Genomic DNA, 16,158 nt, shown 5'->3' on the forward strand with positions numbered 1-16,158 from the left:
AGAAATAGCTATGGACTTTATAGTAGACCTACCTGAAAGTAGTGGAAATACTGTCATCTGGACTGTAATAGACCTGTTCTCGAAGCAGGCTCATTTCATCACCTGCAAAGGAATCCCATCTGCCCAACGACTGATCAAATTGTTCCTGAAACATATCTACCAGCTGCATGGCGCCCCTAAGTGAATAATTTCGGACAGGGGGGTGCAGTTCACAGCAAAGTTTTGGAGAAGTTTCCTTACATTAATTGGATCATCTCAAGGTTTATCATCTGCTTTTCATCCGACCACCAATGGGGCCGCAGAAGCCGCTAACAAAATGGTGCTATGTTTCTTACCAACAGACGAACTGGATGACATGGTTCCGAAAGAAAGCAGATTTTCAAAGAATTTTGAGGCTTTTTCCTCTAAAAGAATCTTTTATTATTCTGCATAGCTTCGGCACTAACAAAGTTAAGCCAGAAACTGAATCCTCCCTCCCCCAAGCATCTGTAACAAAGCATAACTCACTCCTTCATTTTACGGTCATCAATCACATTCTCCAATTAATGTGAAGCGTGAGGTGCCCCTCCCATTGCAGCTGAGCTGACCTTGGCCACACTGTGCCCAGACATTGTTATGGTTAACTTGCATACTTTCCCACCCTTTAAACTACTGCTATCTGCCTTAACTCTAGAAATGCTATACGAGCTAAATAAAACAGGTTTGCTTCTTCATATATGGCAAGCAAGAACATCCGATGTTAGCAGTCTTGACATCCGGCCCTCCTTACAAAAAGAACAAACCCTGGAATATAAACATAAGTATAGGTTTGTGACACTGGACTGATCTCCTCCCTTTTGCGGAGGTGGCATATAATAATTCTGTGCACAGCAGCACCGGCTACACACCTTTCAGAGTGGCCACAGGAAAAGAGTTCAGCCCAATACCTGAATATCCTTGGGTGCCCTCTGCTTCCCAGACACTTGACCAGTGGGTGAAGGGGTGGGAAGAAGTTTGGAGAAACACAAAAACTGCTTTAAAAAAGACTTTTGAAACCTATAAAAAGCAGGCTGATAAAAAGAGGGCTCCCCAAAGAACATTCCAAGTTGGGGGAAAGGTTTATTTGTCAACTAAATATCTACGCCTCAAATTGCCCAGCAAGAAACTGGGACCAAAATTCTTGGGGCCTTTCTCAATAGTAAGGATCATCAATCTGGTCACCGTAAACTAAAAATCCCTAGACTTTTAGGGAGAATTCACCCAGTCTTCCATTGCAGCTTGTTGAAACCTTATTGGGGCTCCACTTTAAGACCTCCCCCGAAGAAGGCACTTGGGCCCCTCGTAGTTGCAGGACAGACCCATTATGAAGTGAAACGTATTCTTGGCTCTAGAATCTTTGATGGGAAATTGCAGTACCTAGTACAATGGAAGGGATACCCGTTGTCTGAAGCCACCTGAAATCCATTGAGGTGAAAGCTGACAGACTCGTCAAAAGGTTTCATGTGAAATACCCCAACAAACCAAAAACTAGTCATTAACATATGCTTTTGTTTACATTACAGGATCTGTCCTTTTTGTAAGGGGGGCCGGATGTCAACACTGCTAATATTGAATATTCTTGCTTTGACAAAATATGCAGAACTGTCTGGTATTTTTAGAGTTAATTCAGATGACAGAGAAAAGGGAGGGGAAATAACAAAAGCTCGGGAAAAGGAACAGAAGTGAATCTCTGCCCTCTGGGCTAATTGGAAGATGTGACTTGTGACTGCAAGATAAGGGAGGGGTTTAGCAAGAAAAGTTAGATGCCAGCAAGAGGAATTCAGATTCTGGCATAAACCTCCATGATGTGCCATCAATTTGTAACACTGTTAATAAAGGCTTTAGGATAAACATGCCTGGAAGTTCTTCGAAGTGTTTCATTAGTCGGAACCATGACATACGTGAACAAAAACCTAGCGAGAGGGTTTATCGAACGGGCCAAATCTACCGTGGGACCCCCTGTATTGTTCAAAGAGAATGCCAAGCTTTATGCCAAATTGTCGAAATGTGAATTTCACCAAACCCGATTAGACTATCTTGGCTGCAGAATTTCCAGCGAGGGTATTGAAATGGATCCAGCCAAGGTGAAAGCTATAATCTAATGGCAACCCCCAAAGACTCGCAAACAGCTCCAGAGCTTTCTGGGTTTTGTCAACTTTTATCGTCAATTCATCCCCTCTTTTGCCAAGATTGCCCTACCCCTTACAGAACTACTCAAAACAGGCAAAGGAGGAGGGAAGCCATGACCGGGCCAACCACTAGCATGGACAATGGGCTGTCAAACAGCTTTTGAGAATTTAACTTTTTCCATCTCTAATCCATCCTTAAAGAAAATCATATAGGGGGTCACACCATCTTTGCGGAAGTCCAGTAGCCCCACATGCCGTCTGGTTTCATGTTCTCTCCTACAAAAAAATTGATCATTTTTGAAGTTTCCCAGGATGTGCATGACTTGGTCAGCTGCCCCTGTCATAAAAAGCTTTACTTTCTCTGGCTTAGTTTCCTCAAGTCTGGCTTTGTTTGACTTCACGTAGTCCTTGATGTACTTTTTGTAAGATGTAGAATAACAGTGCTTAATTTTATTATTTTTAATTATGCTCCAAATTTAGAAACGAATTTTCAGTTTGCATTCCCACACATAGCGTTTCACTTTTCCCGTAAGAGCAGCAATCCCGTTCACTTATCTGAAACGAAGAAAAGAGTGGATTTACAATACTGTTCTGGTGGGAAATAGATTAGTTCTTTGCTTCTAATCTCAGAGATAAGGCAAACTATGGCCTCTTTCATCTGCATCCCAGATGTCTGTCTGTTTATTTAGTTCCATTGAATTGAATGAAAGTGATTAAGAATGGCAGCATATTCTTTTCTTTGTTTATAAAGTCCATTTTGGTTTCTACCACCGTGTGACAGAATTTAGGTAGCTGGCTTCACCACAATCTGGAGAAATAGTTGGAATTTTAAACGAACTAATGGCTATGAACATACCTACTATTCCTTGCTCCTCTTATTTTCCCCATCGCAACAACTTTATGAGGGGGTTGGGCTGAGAGTGACTGGCCCAAAGTCACCCAGCTGGCTTTCATGCCTAAGGTGGAACTAGAACTCACACGCTCCTGGTTTCTAGCCTGTTGCCTTAACCACTAGATAAAACTGGCTCTTTCTAGTGAGAAGGACTTTCTGTCTTTAACTGGCAAACAAGAGCATTATAAATAATGAGAATTGGTACTCAAGGTTACTATATTAAGAATGTCAGGATGGGTGAGAAGGAAAGACTAGTCTCTTGTCCACTAAGTTCACTTGAAGGAAAAGCACTTTCCCTCTGCAAATTCTCTTCAGCTGAATTCTCCAGCAGAGATTAAAATAAAGGTGCATTTTAAAGAAGACTTGGCTGAAAGGGCTGAGGGGAAATAATGTTGGTGAGTGGAATGTTTTGGGTGGGAAGATGGGCATATAAGTTGCTTTCTACGATAAAACAACTAAATGAAGTAATATGTGCAAGTCAAATCAAGAATTACATTACTATAAATGCTTACTGATATCAGGAAAGCCTTGGGTGGCAGGGCTCATATTTCATTGAGAAAAGACTGTTCTTTAAATCTGCCAGATATAATTGCGGTTGCAGACCTATAAGAGGATCATCTTCTTGCTTTCCCAAGTATAGCATGAAAATATAATACCCACTTTTGGGGAGTCCTAGCCAACATTCTCTTTAAGCACCGTAATACATATTAAAAGTCAGCAAATAGTCACTTTTCGTTGATCTCAAAAGCTAAGGCAGGCTGGCCCTGGTTATTACATGGGAATTCCAGAGCTATTTTCTAGACTGGGAAATCAGTTGGAAACCATTTTGGTGTCGTTGAATTTAGGTTCAGGGCATCTTTACTTTCAGTATCTGAATACAAAGCGGCTGTTGCCAATTATATTAATCTTGTCTGCATGGACCATCATTTTAGCTCCATTTTTTTCTAGCACTATTTCAGTAATTGAATCATATCAAGTAATAATATCCAGTGGAATGGGGAAAAAATTCTAACAATATCCAAATCAGTGCCAAAGTAAATCTTTGATTGAGGTTATTGATTAAAACAAAACAGGATCGGTCCTCTCCAAATATTTGTTGTGTTGTGTTGTGGTATCAGTAGAATTTGTTTGTGATTGGGCTATTATATATAGTTCTCTAGTAATCCATTTATTTTTGGGAGGCAGCCTCTGATCAAATTGACAGAAGGCCTTTTGCATTGGTGGGCATTCTCAGTTAAAGGCTAAGAATCTAATCTTGACAACTTTCATATTTAATCATTGGATCCCCTGGGCTAACTGGATTTTACCATTTTATCTGGGTATACCTGGGCTGAGCTAAGATTTTTCATATGCAAAGCAAAAGCTCTGAGCTATGATCTTCCTGGCAGGCTGAGGCACTTAAAGTTAGCTACTCACTTTCTCAGACTTCTCCCGTCTCAAAGCTCCTGGTTAGCGATTTGAGTGCACAGTAATCCCAAATAGATCCATATAGGACTGATGATCTGTCTTGGACATTGTTCAGAATTAGACTTATAATCGTTATTTTATTAATCATTAATAAGAGAGCCATTTTGATCTAGTGGATAAGGTACCAGACTAGAAAGCAAGAGACCGTGGGTTCAAGTCCTACTTTAGCCATGAAAGCCAGCTGGGTGACCTCAGGACATCACTGTCTTGTCATCCCAACTCACCTCACAGGATGGTTGTTGTTATGGGGAAAATAGGAGGAGAAAGGTGTGTTCGATAGGTTTGCCACCTTGAGTTGTTTGTGAAAATAATAAAGGCGAGATATAAATGAATGAATGAATGAATGTGTATCTATATTACTTCTATTAGTTGATTTCTAGGCAATTAGGGACAGACAAGATAGACAATTTGGTATAGTGGTTAATGCTCCAGTTTGTAGCCACTGGGCTACAAACCTCACCTTACACATGAACCCAGGTGGGAGACTTTGGGCCAGATACTTTCTCTGAGTCCTAGCAAGGAGACAACAGAAAACCACTTCTGAAAAATCTTGCCAAGAAAACTGCAGGAATTACCGTATTTTCCGGCGTATAAGACGACTGGGCATATAAGATGACCTCCGACTTTTGAGAAGATTTTCATGGTAGAAAGTTGTCTTATATGCCGGAAAATACGGTATTTTCCGGCATATAAGACGACTGGGCGTATAAGATGACCCCCGACTTTTGAGAAGATTTTCATGGTTTAGAAAGTCGTCTTATACGCCGGAAAATACGATAATTCTGGCAGTCGACAGAAGACAACAATTACTCAGGCACACACAAAAAAGGGGGAAGTGCTTAAGTATGTATGTGCAAAGTATCAATTCAATGAACAAAAAAAAAAGCCCCCACGTGTGGAAACAAGTATTATGGACACACTTTACTATGTTTTTTATTGAATGGAGCAGCTCCTAAGGCCAATAAATAAATGCACCCACATTCTCAAAGTGAGAAAGTTCCCCCTCAACTTCTTCACATGTAGAAGCAACTGAAGAGGTAATTTTCTATATGAAGACAGCCCATGCCTCCACTACTGTTTTGTGTAGTGCACATCACAATGAATTATAATTATAAACTAAGGGCAGTATTTGCCATGTTCAGGAAAGTGCCTACAAGTTGTACTCAGAGGACTTTCCAAAATAAACCTGCCAATCTGTTCAATGGATCTCCATCTGGAAACTGGCTAGGTGGGGAATTATAAACTAGCATTGAGCCCAAAATTCTTACACAAGAATGTGTAACTTGACATTGAAAGTAACATGCTTTGCATTCCCCAAAGGTGAAGCATTTGTAGGGCACAAAAGTGCTTCCAGGTTCATGGAACATAATTTACCAGGATGGGACAATAGCAGCAGGAATTTTTAAATTGAAGACAACAGCTTAAATTTGTTGGGCTCCACTGAAATGAGTTATTTCTGCCTCTTTTAATTCCATTTCTTAACCCACCTGACATGTAGCAGCTTTCAAGAACTTGCTACATCTTTCTCACTTGCTCTTTAGGTATGACACTCTGTGGTTTGGATTATTAACATAATCCATGTTTTGTTATGAGGGCAATCTGCTTGTGGAAGAAGAAAGTGAAACACAAGGACCTGCTTTTATTCCAGTCATTCTTTATCAGAATTCAAGAAAATATGTTCCTTCTGCATATGAAATACATTCCTTCAGCTCATAGTGCAAACCTTACATTTCCGTATCCCCTTCATCTAATTCATAAGAGTGTTAATTAAAGAGCAAAGTAACTTGGACAAGCTTGACTTGGTTTCATCAGTGGATTGATCAACAAAACCTGCAGTTAATTAATTAGTAAAAGCAAATTCTAATTTGAAGTATAAATTTTAATAACTGGTGCTGGGAGGTAAAATACATAGCAGGCTTTAAAGATTATTTTAGCGCTGGTGTATTACTGTAATAAGAATCATTTGTGTGCAAGTATCTAAAGCTGGATCTTTCTTTTGAAGACTGAAAGTAATATTTGCTTGCCAATTTATAAGCTGTTTCATACATCCTTCAGTATTTCCAAAATATCATCTATTGTATAAAATACAAAGGTTTTTATCAAGCCGAAAAATGATTTAAGAGTGTTTTATAGGTTTGATAGATAAACTACAGGTAAATAGCACTAACAGCTCTAATATCACTGTTTGACATGAAATTGGGGTATTAAAGTCTTACTTTTGAGATTACAGAAGCATTGCATTAGGCAGTATGCAGCAAAACTTTCTAAATAGAAACTGGGAGAAAATAGGGAGGGAGGGAGGGAGTGAGGGAGAGAGGGGGGGATAACGGTGGCAGTGAGGTTTTCTAGAGATTTTTTAAAAACCTTCCTTATGATTCCCCCCCCCCTTGGATTTCTGTGAGAAATAAAATGATGACAGGTAGCAGGAGCTGGGTTCAGTAAAGGGAAGCAGAGACAGGCTGCCATTTCAGCTTTCTGCAGTAGCTTATCCAAGTTTTGTTTTAAAAATCATTGCCATCACTATTGGGTTTAATTGAGTGTGAGCCTTTGAATTATTAACACAGAAGCCCTATTATATTGAATTTGATTTACTGGTCGGCACTCTTTGGGTGAATTCACAGAATATATTGAATTCTAAAACTGGGTTAATAGAACACATAGAATATGCTATGTCTAAGAAACACATAACATACTAAGTTTGTAACTCGGTCCTCATTACATACTGAACTACTATACAATACAAACTACCCAACTTCATTTTAGCATCCTCTAGTATGCTGTACGATCCCAGTGTGATATAAACTCATTGAGTTGGGGAAGTAGAACTGGCTGTGGAGTCCTTGGTGCTCTCCGAGTTTAGTTATTTGCTTGCAGATATTGATTACCCAACTGGTAACATCTCTAGTAGCACAATTAGCTGAAATTTGGTCACTCATATACTATTAAATTGTGGTTTCATGCCTGCTTCCTCAACCTGAACATTGCACCAGATGACAAGTCCCAGAATTCTCAGCCCGCACAGATAATGGCTCTGCCTGTTCAGAATTCTAGGAGTGTCTTTCAACCTTAGCAGCTTTAAGATGTGTGGACTTCAAATCCCAGAAATCCCCAGCTAGCAGTGATGGCTGGGGAATTCTGGGAGTTGAAGTCCATACATCCTAAAAGTTGAGAAAGACTCTCCCAAAATATTGGGAAAACTCATTTAACATAGCATTGGAATCATTGGAATTCGGTACTTTTTTCAGTCTGTTTGTACTCGTCATGAGAAATGAGTTTAAGTTTATTCCACTGTTGCTTTTTGCTGATGAATGAACCCTGTCTTTATGTTTTTGACTCTTACTCCCTAGAGCTATAATTTCTCTGACTACACAACAGTGACCAAGCAAACTTTATGGCTGTCAACTTGTGAAACAAACTAGTCTGTTCTTGAAGCAATTCTGCCTAAATGGGCTTCAGTCTAAAGTAATCTAAGAAATAATCCTTTCGATTTTCAAGAAAAGAGAACAAGGTTGCTGTATCTCTGGGAAATACATAACCTGTATGACTGTTATAGTGTTAATGTTGTCATTCCATGTCCCCAAGTCATTTTAATCTCTCTTACACACAACACTCATCTCATCATGGTTCTTTCCAGATAATAAAGTCCTTCTACATGTCTTTCCTTTTGGATTGCACAGATAGTTGCCACAATAATGGCCATCACTGGAATTGTTATGATGGCCTATGCAGATGGTTTCCATGGCGATTCAATTATTGGGGTTGCCTATGCAGTTGGATCTGCCTCGACCTCTGCGCTATATAAGGTAGGTCATTTTCTTACCATTTAATCCTTTTTAAATGCATGCATAGAAAAACAAAGCAAGATGGGTTTAAAACAATGCTCATGGTTGCTTAATTCACATTCTGAGCAATGTGCACTGGAAGAAAGTTAAAGCCAGATAATTATGTGGTGGCCTCCAAGGATTCAGCTTGGCTTCCCTTTATCAAGTCTTAATGAAATCTCCATTATTCCACAACAGCAAGATTAGCAATCATGAGTTTCCTTTTATTTTATGTGCCACTGTTTCATGAAATTCAACTGTGACACACAAGCAGAAGAAAATATTGAAAGCTAAGGACGCTATTTTCAATGAAAGGGGGGGGGTGTTCAGGAGTGATCTCTCTGCTGAGATTCCCCAGGAGATCTTGGGATTTCTTAATGATTCTTTGTCTTACTAATCTATCCAATTACTTTTTAGTATAAATCAGAACTCTTTCTTCTAAAATAAAGGTGAGTTAATTCAGCCTGTAGGAGGTCAGCTCCATTCTTGTGCTCCTCAGAAATTCATTTGATTTCAGGGTATAACTATCCAAAATTGACTTCATAGTTTTCTGCCATTTCAAGCCAGTGCACACACAAAACTTGACATAAACTCTAAAATTGCCCTCTTAAAAAGAAGGGAAAAAAATGCCCTTCACCAAATGAAAATTCATGATGTAGTCCCAACTGTTTTAGGATCATGGCCTAAATAGTGACAAATAATTTCCATTCTGCTTTTTTACTAGGTTATACTAATTGATTTATCGTAGATTTTAAAACCGTAAATAAAAAGAAAATGCACACCCAGTCAATTCATTAAAAGCAAATATATACCTGTATCCTAATCAAAGAACTACCCAGCAGAAAACTACACACCCATAAACACTGGCAGGGCAAGCTACTGTACATAAATAGAAAGCAAATCCCACTCCCTTTTAGCACTAGTATCTAGTCTGGTAATGAAATATCCGCAAATGACCAAGCTCAGAGAATACCAAGGACTCCATAGTCCTGCCACAATCTTATTACCATTTGAAAATTCAGAAGGCTTTTCAGAGGCAGCTCATGAAAAGCACTCTGCAGTAAGCAGTCATTGAGATTAGCAAGCTATAAATAACAGTTGCCAAAATCCTGCATGTGTGTCCCTTTTGAATACAGCTCAGAGTGCTCAATATCAGTAAAGATAATGCACAAAATCAAACTTTCAGCCCTCTTAGAGATGGATGTAGATATAAATAACACAGCAGCATTTCTTGATCACATTTCAATAGGCTCATTGCCAACTTAATAAGCATAAGAGACGCTCTTGGCTGTTGCCATCCCTGAGGCCCAAACTAGATGCTATATATAAGCACATTTAATTGATAATACTAAAAGTTAATTACTCCAGTGACCAGATATGATGAGAACAACTCACTTCAAGTTGAGGTGGTTGGAGAAAACATTGTTTTGGCGTTGTTATGTGCATGTCACATAATTCTTTAGCAGACCCTTTCTGGGTTTTCAAGGTGGATTGGACTACATCTTCAATAACTCCAAGCTGGCAAAGTCTTTGGTACCAGGTTGGAGATGATAAAAGTAATTCAATTATTTTCATCTTGTCTTTGTCTCAGGCAAGTGATCTGTGAGCCATGGACTTCAGTATGACATAACACATGTGCAAGAGATTAATGAGTTTCACATAGTACCATTGTACATTCCTGCTACAAATCCTGAGAACTGAATGGAACAAATTGTCCAATCTTCTTACAGAGTATGCAGGTGTTTTGACAAACTTTTTTTTTTTTTTTTGCTACATGGGATCTTACTATTTGACCCATTCATGTATCACTCCTTTTATTTTTTTCTCTGTTGAAGAAAGATTTTAAAAAACGCATTGGGATATGTGGTTTTCCTTTGAGGCTTCCCATTGTGTAATAAAGAGCCCTTTTCTTAATCCCCTAAGATCCAGTGATCATCATTATGGAAACATGTGAGAAAGTGTAGGGCCAAAGATGAATCTGAAGAACAGTCTTTGTAAATCCAACTCATCCAGAGCTACACAGAAAATGGATAGCTGAACCTAGACTTTCCAACAATGAATCCCTGCCATATAGTTTCACTGAGAGCATTTCTGCATTTCTGTTGAAGAAGCTTCTTGGATGAGAAGTGAAACATCTTCAAAGAAGAACAAGAAAGTCCAGTTGCCTCTTGAAAAAGCACCTTTGAGACAATTATGACCTGGATGGCTGAGAAGCTCCATAGACACCTCATGGTATTCTCAACTGTTCTCCTTTCTTCTTTTTAGGTTTTGTTTAAGATGTTTCTTGGAACTGCCAACTTCGGTGAAGCTGCTCACTTCATCTCTACCCTTGGCTTCTTCAACTTGATTTTCCTTTCCATCACTCCCATCATTTTGTACTTTACAAAAGTGGAATACTGGTCACCTTTTTCAGCTGTGCCGTGGGGCTTTCTGTGTGGAATTGCAGGTCTCTGGTTGGGTATGTGTCTGAGCAAATGTTTCAGTATCCCAGTGCTTCTGTCAACTTTATTTGCAGTAGAATCTTTGGATGATTTTAATTTACTCTTGGCCAGTTTATAAGAAAATCTGGCCTTTTCATTAAATGCAACTACATACATTTCTGGATTTCTTTTCAAATAGGAGAGAATTTTAGAGGAGAAAAATTATTATTATTATTATCATCATCATCATCATCATCATCATCATCATCATTAATCAAATGTATTTATTGCCCATCTCATGATTCAAGAAGCCTCTAAGCATCTTATAGCAAAATAAAAAAGACAAACATCTGACATTACACACACACACACACACACAGATGAAAATTAGAAAAATTAAAACAAATTAAAAAACAAGGGTTTGGAGGGGAGAGGTGGGGTGCCTTCTCTGTTAGTGCACTAACCACCTCCACCTGTTTTACTTAGAAGTTACAAATTCAGTAGTATTATATACTATAATTCAGTATTTCTTAATACACAACACACGCACACACACACACACACACACATACACACACGTACATACATACACCTGAAGATCAAATTCTGGGTTATACAAAAAGAGGATGGTTTGGATAAATTTATTGGGATTTAAATGAGTTAATTTCAACCTTGCATGTTGAGATCTAATTATTGTGCAAGAGATGTCTTCACTTTCTCCTTTTCTTTTTTCTTTCATAGCTTTCAACATTTTGGTGAATGTTGGTGTTGTCCTTACATATCCAATCTTAATATCGATTGGAACAGTACTCAGTGTTCCTGGCAATGCAGGTACAAATGATGGATTGCAATGGGTTTTTTAAAATGTATACTGATAAATGCATTTATTAGTTTCTTCTGCAGTGCTTGAATAGATCTCCAGTACTTCTTCAGAGGAAACACTAGATTCTTCATAATTTTTTTTCCCCAAGGAATAGCACAGAGAAAGGATTGCCATCCTGGTGCAAAAGGAATCTAGATTAATCAGGACAAGCAGAGAACATTCTGAGAGATGCTGAGAGTGGTTTTAATTAGATATACACTTCTTCAGAACATATGCAAATTCTAGTGGAGACAGAAACCAAGCTTTAACTAATTACTCTCAAGCACTACATAAAACTCATGTGGCTGTTTGCTTCTTTGACTTTGATCTATGCCCATTAGCCTCTAAAGTTCTTGGAAGATGTAACAGCCGAGTCTCATCAATTGGCTGAGAGGTGTTTTTGCCTGTTCCTTAGCCAAACTGATTTTCATAGCCTGCTTAGCTATTTAACTGCCTCCTGATCTTCGTAGGTTGGAGCTCCAAGAAGTCAGAATGCCCATGAATGTTCCACAGTGGTCATCTGGTGGGAAGAAGAGATTTCTGTAACACAGGCAGACTTTTATCTTAACTCTAACTAGTAATTCCTGGACACTCCATATTCTATCCTGTCATATTCTATCACTGCTGTGATTTCAGGTGAACAAAATTGATGGTGGTATCAGTGTGTCCTAAACTGCAGATCCAATGTGAGAGAATGAAAAGGGAAACTGGATTAGGGACCCACAAGTCAGTCAAAGATTCTTCTGCTGAGTTCCAATTCTTGGGGAAACTGTTAAAACATTCAGGGAGGGCAGCCATGCAGTCTGTTTTTCCTCTGACTGATGGTGGCCAGCAAAAATGACAGACACCGTCCAACAATAACCTAACTAGATTGGAAATTTTTGAACCCAGATTCAAATGGTCACTCCTTTTGTCTTCCTTCCCCATAGTTGAGTTGACAGATGGAGGAAGGATAGTTTGATTCAGTCTCTCTTCATTTTTTTTTCCTGCAGCTGTTGATCTCCTCAAACGTGAGGTGATTTTTAGTGTGGTCAGATTGGGAGCCACCATCTTCATTTGCCTTGGGTTCCTGCTAATGCTTCTTCCTGAAGAATGGGATGAAATTACACTGAGATTCATTAACAACTTAAAAGAGAAGAAAAGTGAAGAACATGCAGAAGACATTGCTGATTCAAACATTCACTTCAGGAGCAGGAGTAGAGCTAATGGGACAGTGTCTATACCGCTGGCTTAGAGCTGGTGACTTCTTGATTGCACGACCATGTATATTCTGTGAATATGATTTAATAACTTTTTTCTCACTCACCTGCACACTAAAAAGGACAGTGATAATGTTAAAACCAGGGATGGATTATAAATTTAATGCTCAACACATTGGTATGTAAATGGTTTACATTTGTACACTTGTCCAGCAGTAGGTGAAAATAACCACAATAAATTTCTTTTTTTTTTTAAAAAAAAGAAAAGATCAAAACAAAACAAAATGTTTTTTTTGTACTTTATAGGAGAATTTGCAGAAAAAAAATATCTTTAAATCAAAGCCACAACTCAATATGAGAATTAGGCAGATAGATATTGACGGGTGGCAACAGCTTTGTTATGCTTATTCACGGGTGATTCAGTCATTGAGTCTATGAAAATTCCCTCTGGGATATCATGTGCTGAGTTGTGTGTAGTGTGTGCAGACGCCATAGCAGGTTTATCCAGCCTATTTCCCTCCAGCATTTTTGGAAGATGCAATCACTACAGATCTAAATGGGTGTAAAGTTGGGAAAGGCTGAGCTGGGAATGTAAAAGATCCAAATCTTCGCTTTTCCAGTTCTGGTTGCTTCATTCTGCTACAATCACAAACACTCCAGCTTTGCCCAATTACTAGCCATAGGTGTTTGCAGGGAGGGTCAAGTGCAAAATGTGTGTTGTAATATCATTTGGCTTTTGTTTTGTCATTATGGTTAGTAGCAGATGTTTGTGTGACCAATTAAGCTATAAAGCCAAGTTTCAGACACTGCAATTTTGACACATGCATAGACACACCTCAACACCAGCATATAGAAAGCTTGTGTCATGCTTTCTAGGTTATGCCATCCAAAATGAAATTGTTGCAATTTTGAATCCTTAAAACCTAAGTTTCTTGTAACCTAGGTTTCCAGTTTCAAAAAAGCAGTATGGCAGTTCTTTCTAAGCCATAAAACTTATATAAAATACTGTGCACAATATAGAATGAAATGGCAATAAATTTGTTAACTAAATTTTACAGGCTGGGGCAATGGCATTTTGAAATAAAAACATAAAAACAAATCTGGTCATCTTTAGATCTGTAAATAATTCCAGAATTGTGGAATTAGAGGAGCTATTAGATAACTGAGGCTGACTCACTGCTCTGAGCTGGAATCCAAATTAAAGCATAGCCAATGGCTATTGAGCCTCTGCTTAAACAAGAATACAGAAAATTCCACCATGTCTTTCAATCAGTTCTATTGTCAAATTGCTCTTAACTGCTTAGAAGTATTATCTTTATTCAACTGGAATTTGCCTTCTTGTAACTTAAAACCATCTTTCCAGGTTCTCTATTCTGGAATGATTAAAGAAAACAGGCCATGGTTCTTTCTTGTAGCAGATACTTAAAGTACCCCCTTACTCTTTATTTTTCAAGGTTAAAATACCTAATTCCCTCCATCTGTGCTTGTTTTCCAATCTTCTGTTCATCCTCATTGCTCTTTGCCAAATCTATTCTAGTTTGTCTGAATCCTTCTTAAGGCATAATATCCAGAAGTGATCATAGTATTCAAAGCAGGATTTAGCCAAGACAGAATAAACTGGCACTGTGATTTGAAACTGAGTTGATGCAGCCTAAAATTGCCTTTGTCAATTCATACTTCAGTACTACTTCATTCTTGAAACAATCCTTTTGTTATGGCCTTTTGCCAACTCCAGATATCATAGTCCTTCAATCATTAATATGAATGGGTTTGGTTTTTTTTGTTACTTTCCTTCTACATCTGCCATGGCCCAATGTTTTATCCCAGGATTCCTGTTAAATTAAAACATGCACATTTAATACAAATAATAATGATTTGGACCAGTCTCTGAAAACATTTGGAGTTGCACAATTATTGGATTCAAGATCACCTGGACAAAGAAGAATGGGAAAAAAAAGCTACTTCTAGCTCCTTAATGATGGGTTGCATTACACATTCTCAAGTATTATAAGTTACTAATCCAGACTAAATTGTGGAAACTCACTGGGTGACCTCTCAATTCAATTTGCAATGATGGCTGGGGAATTTTGGGAGTTGCAATTTACACAGCTTAAAGTTGCTAAGATTGAGAAACACTGATCTACCTATATGTACATGATGTCATGCACTCTGAAGATTCTCTTAATGTATTCATTTTGTGGGCTGTAAAGGTTATGCTGACAACATCACTAAATGGTCAGGACCACAAAAGGGGAGTGTTAGAATTTTGGGACAAAGAGCAAATTTTGTTTTTTCATTTTTTTCCTTTTCCTTTTTTCTTTCTTTTAGGGCCAGTAGTGGTTAAGGCATCAGGCAAGAATTCTAGTCCCATCTTAGGCACAAAGCCAGCTGGGTGATCTTGGGCCAGTCAGTTTCTTTCAGCCCTAGGAAAGAGGCAATGGCAAACCTGTAAACCTTACCAAGAAGACTGCAGGGACTTATCCAAGTCTCTAAGAACCAGACATGATTGAACAGAAGGGGAAAAAAACTAAAGAAATACGTAGATGCATCCTTTCCTTCTTTTTCCCAAACAATTGGAAATCATACTTTATTTCTCAGTGGTTTATTGCTGTCACATGTTACAATTTCTTAGGTTCTGAAAGAATCCACAAAAATGGAGGTTGGGGTGAAATGCAATCCTGGAAGTCAGGGCTTGTCTATTCCTGTGGCATTTTTGTGCACCAGAAGGAGCCTGCCAGTGTCTCCAGCAACCAGCTCTCGGCTGCAGTTCTGGTTATTATCTTAAAGCTGATCTCAGAGAGAGGCTGATTTGCCCCATATATATGAGAAAAAAACCAGACAGCTTCTCTTGTGCAGGCAAAATCCAATCATCTAGAAGTGCAGAAATCTGCTAACTTAATTTTTGTTAGACAAAACTGCCTCTGGGCTCTAAGAATAGGAAGAGGAGAAAAAGAAAATGCACTTTGACAAATGAGGCAGCTGCGAGATTACATTCTTCAGCATGGAAGGGATGCTCTCAGCCTCTCCCTGAAAGTAAAACAAAAACGTGTCGTGAATAATGCAAGCTGCAGAACTATCCTAGGACTTAATGCATTTCTGAAAAGGCAGGACAGAAGCCATCACAACAGTAACTCTTTAGCATAGGAATGAACGTGCAACCTTTTGCTGTCTATGATGCCTCACAATGTGCCTTCTAATCTCCCAAAACAACATTTACATCAGAGCTATTTTATCAGTTCCTTATCATGACACATCATGCGAGGTTGCTACAGTAGCATTCTTATAATCTGAAATGAACATTGAAGAAAGCAATCTCAATAGCTTGCAAAGCCAATTGTTCATACATCTTT

At 38.6% G+C, this 16,158-nt stretch overlaps 1 protein-coding gene across 5 annotated transcripts in view; it reads left to right on the plus strand.

The window, feature by feature from the left end:
• Window positions 1–13,078, plus strand: part of SLC35F4 (solute carrier family 35 member F4) — a 156,644-nt gene extending 143,566 nt beyond the window's left edge. For 2 of the 5 annotated variants that reach the window (XM_039321471.1, XM_039321479.1), the window contains exons 5-8: window positions 8,184–8,309; window positions 10,593–10,785; window positions 11,489–11,578; window positions 12,602–13,078. In XM_039321471.1, the coding sequence (XP_039177405.1) occupies window positions 8,184–8,309; window positions 10,593–10,785; window positions 11,489–11,578; window positions 12,602–12,843 (651 nt within the window). In that variant the 3' untranslated portion in view covers window positions 12,844–13,078. Of the gene's footprint in view, window positions 1–8,183; window positions 8,310–9,918; window positions 10,786–11,488; window positions 11,579–12,601 lie in introns of those variants that run through there. The other 3 variants (XR_005553955.1, XR_005553954.1, XM_039321489.1) reach the window with 3 other exon arrangements.
• Window positions 13,079–16,158: the final 3,080 nt, after the last annotated feature.

Source organism: Crotalus tigris, unplaced genomic scaffold (genome assembly GCF_016545835.1).
Source record: "Crotalus tigris isolate CLP2741 ecotype Arizona unplaced genomic scaffold, ASM1654583v1 scf7180000017605.3043972, whole genome shotgun sequence".
NCBI lineage: Eukaryota > Metazoa > Chordata > Lepidosauria > Squamata > Viperidae > Crotalus > Crotalus tigris.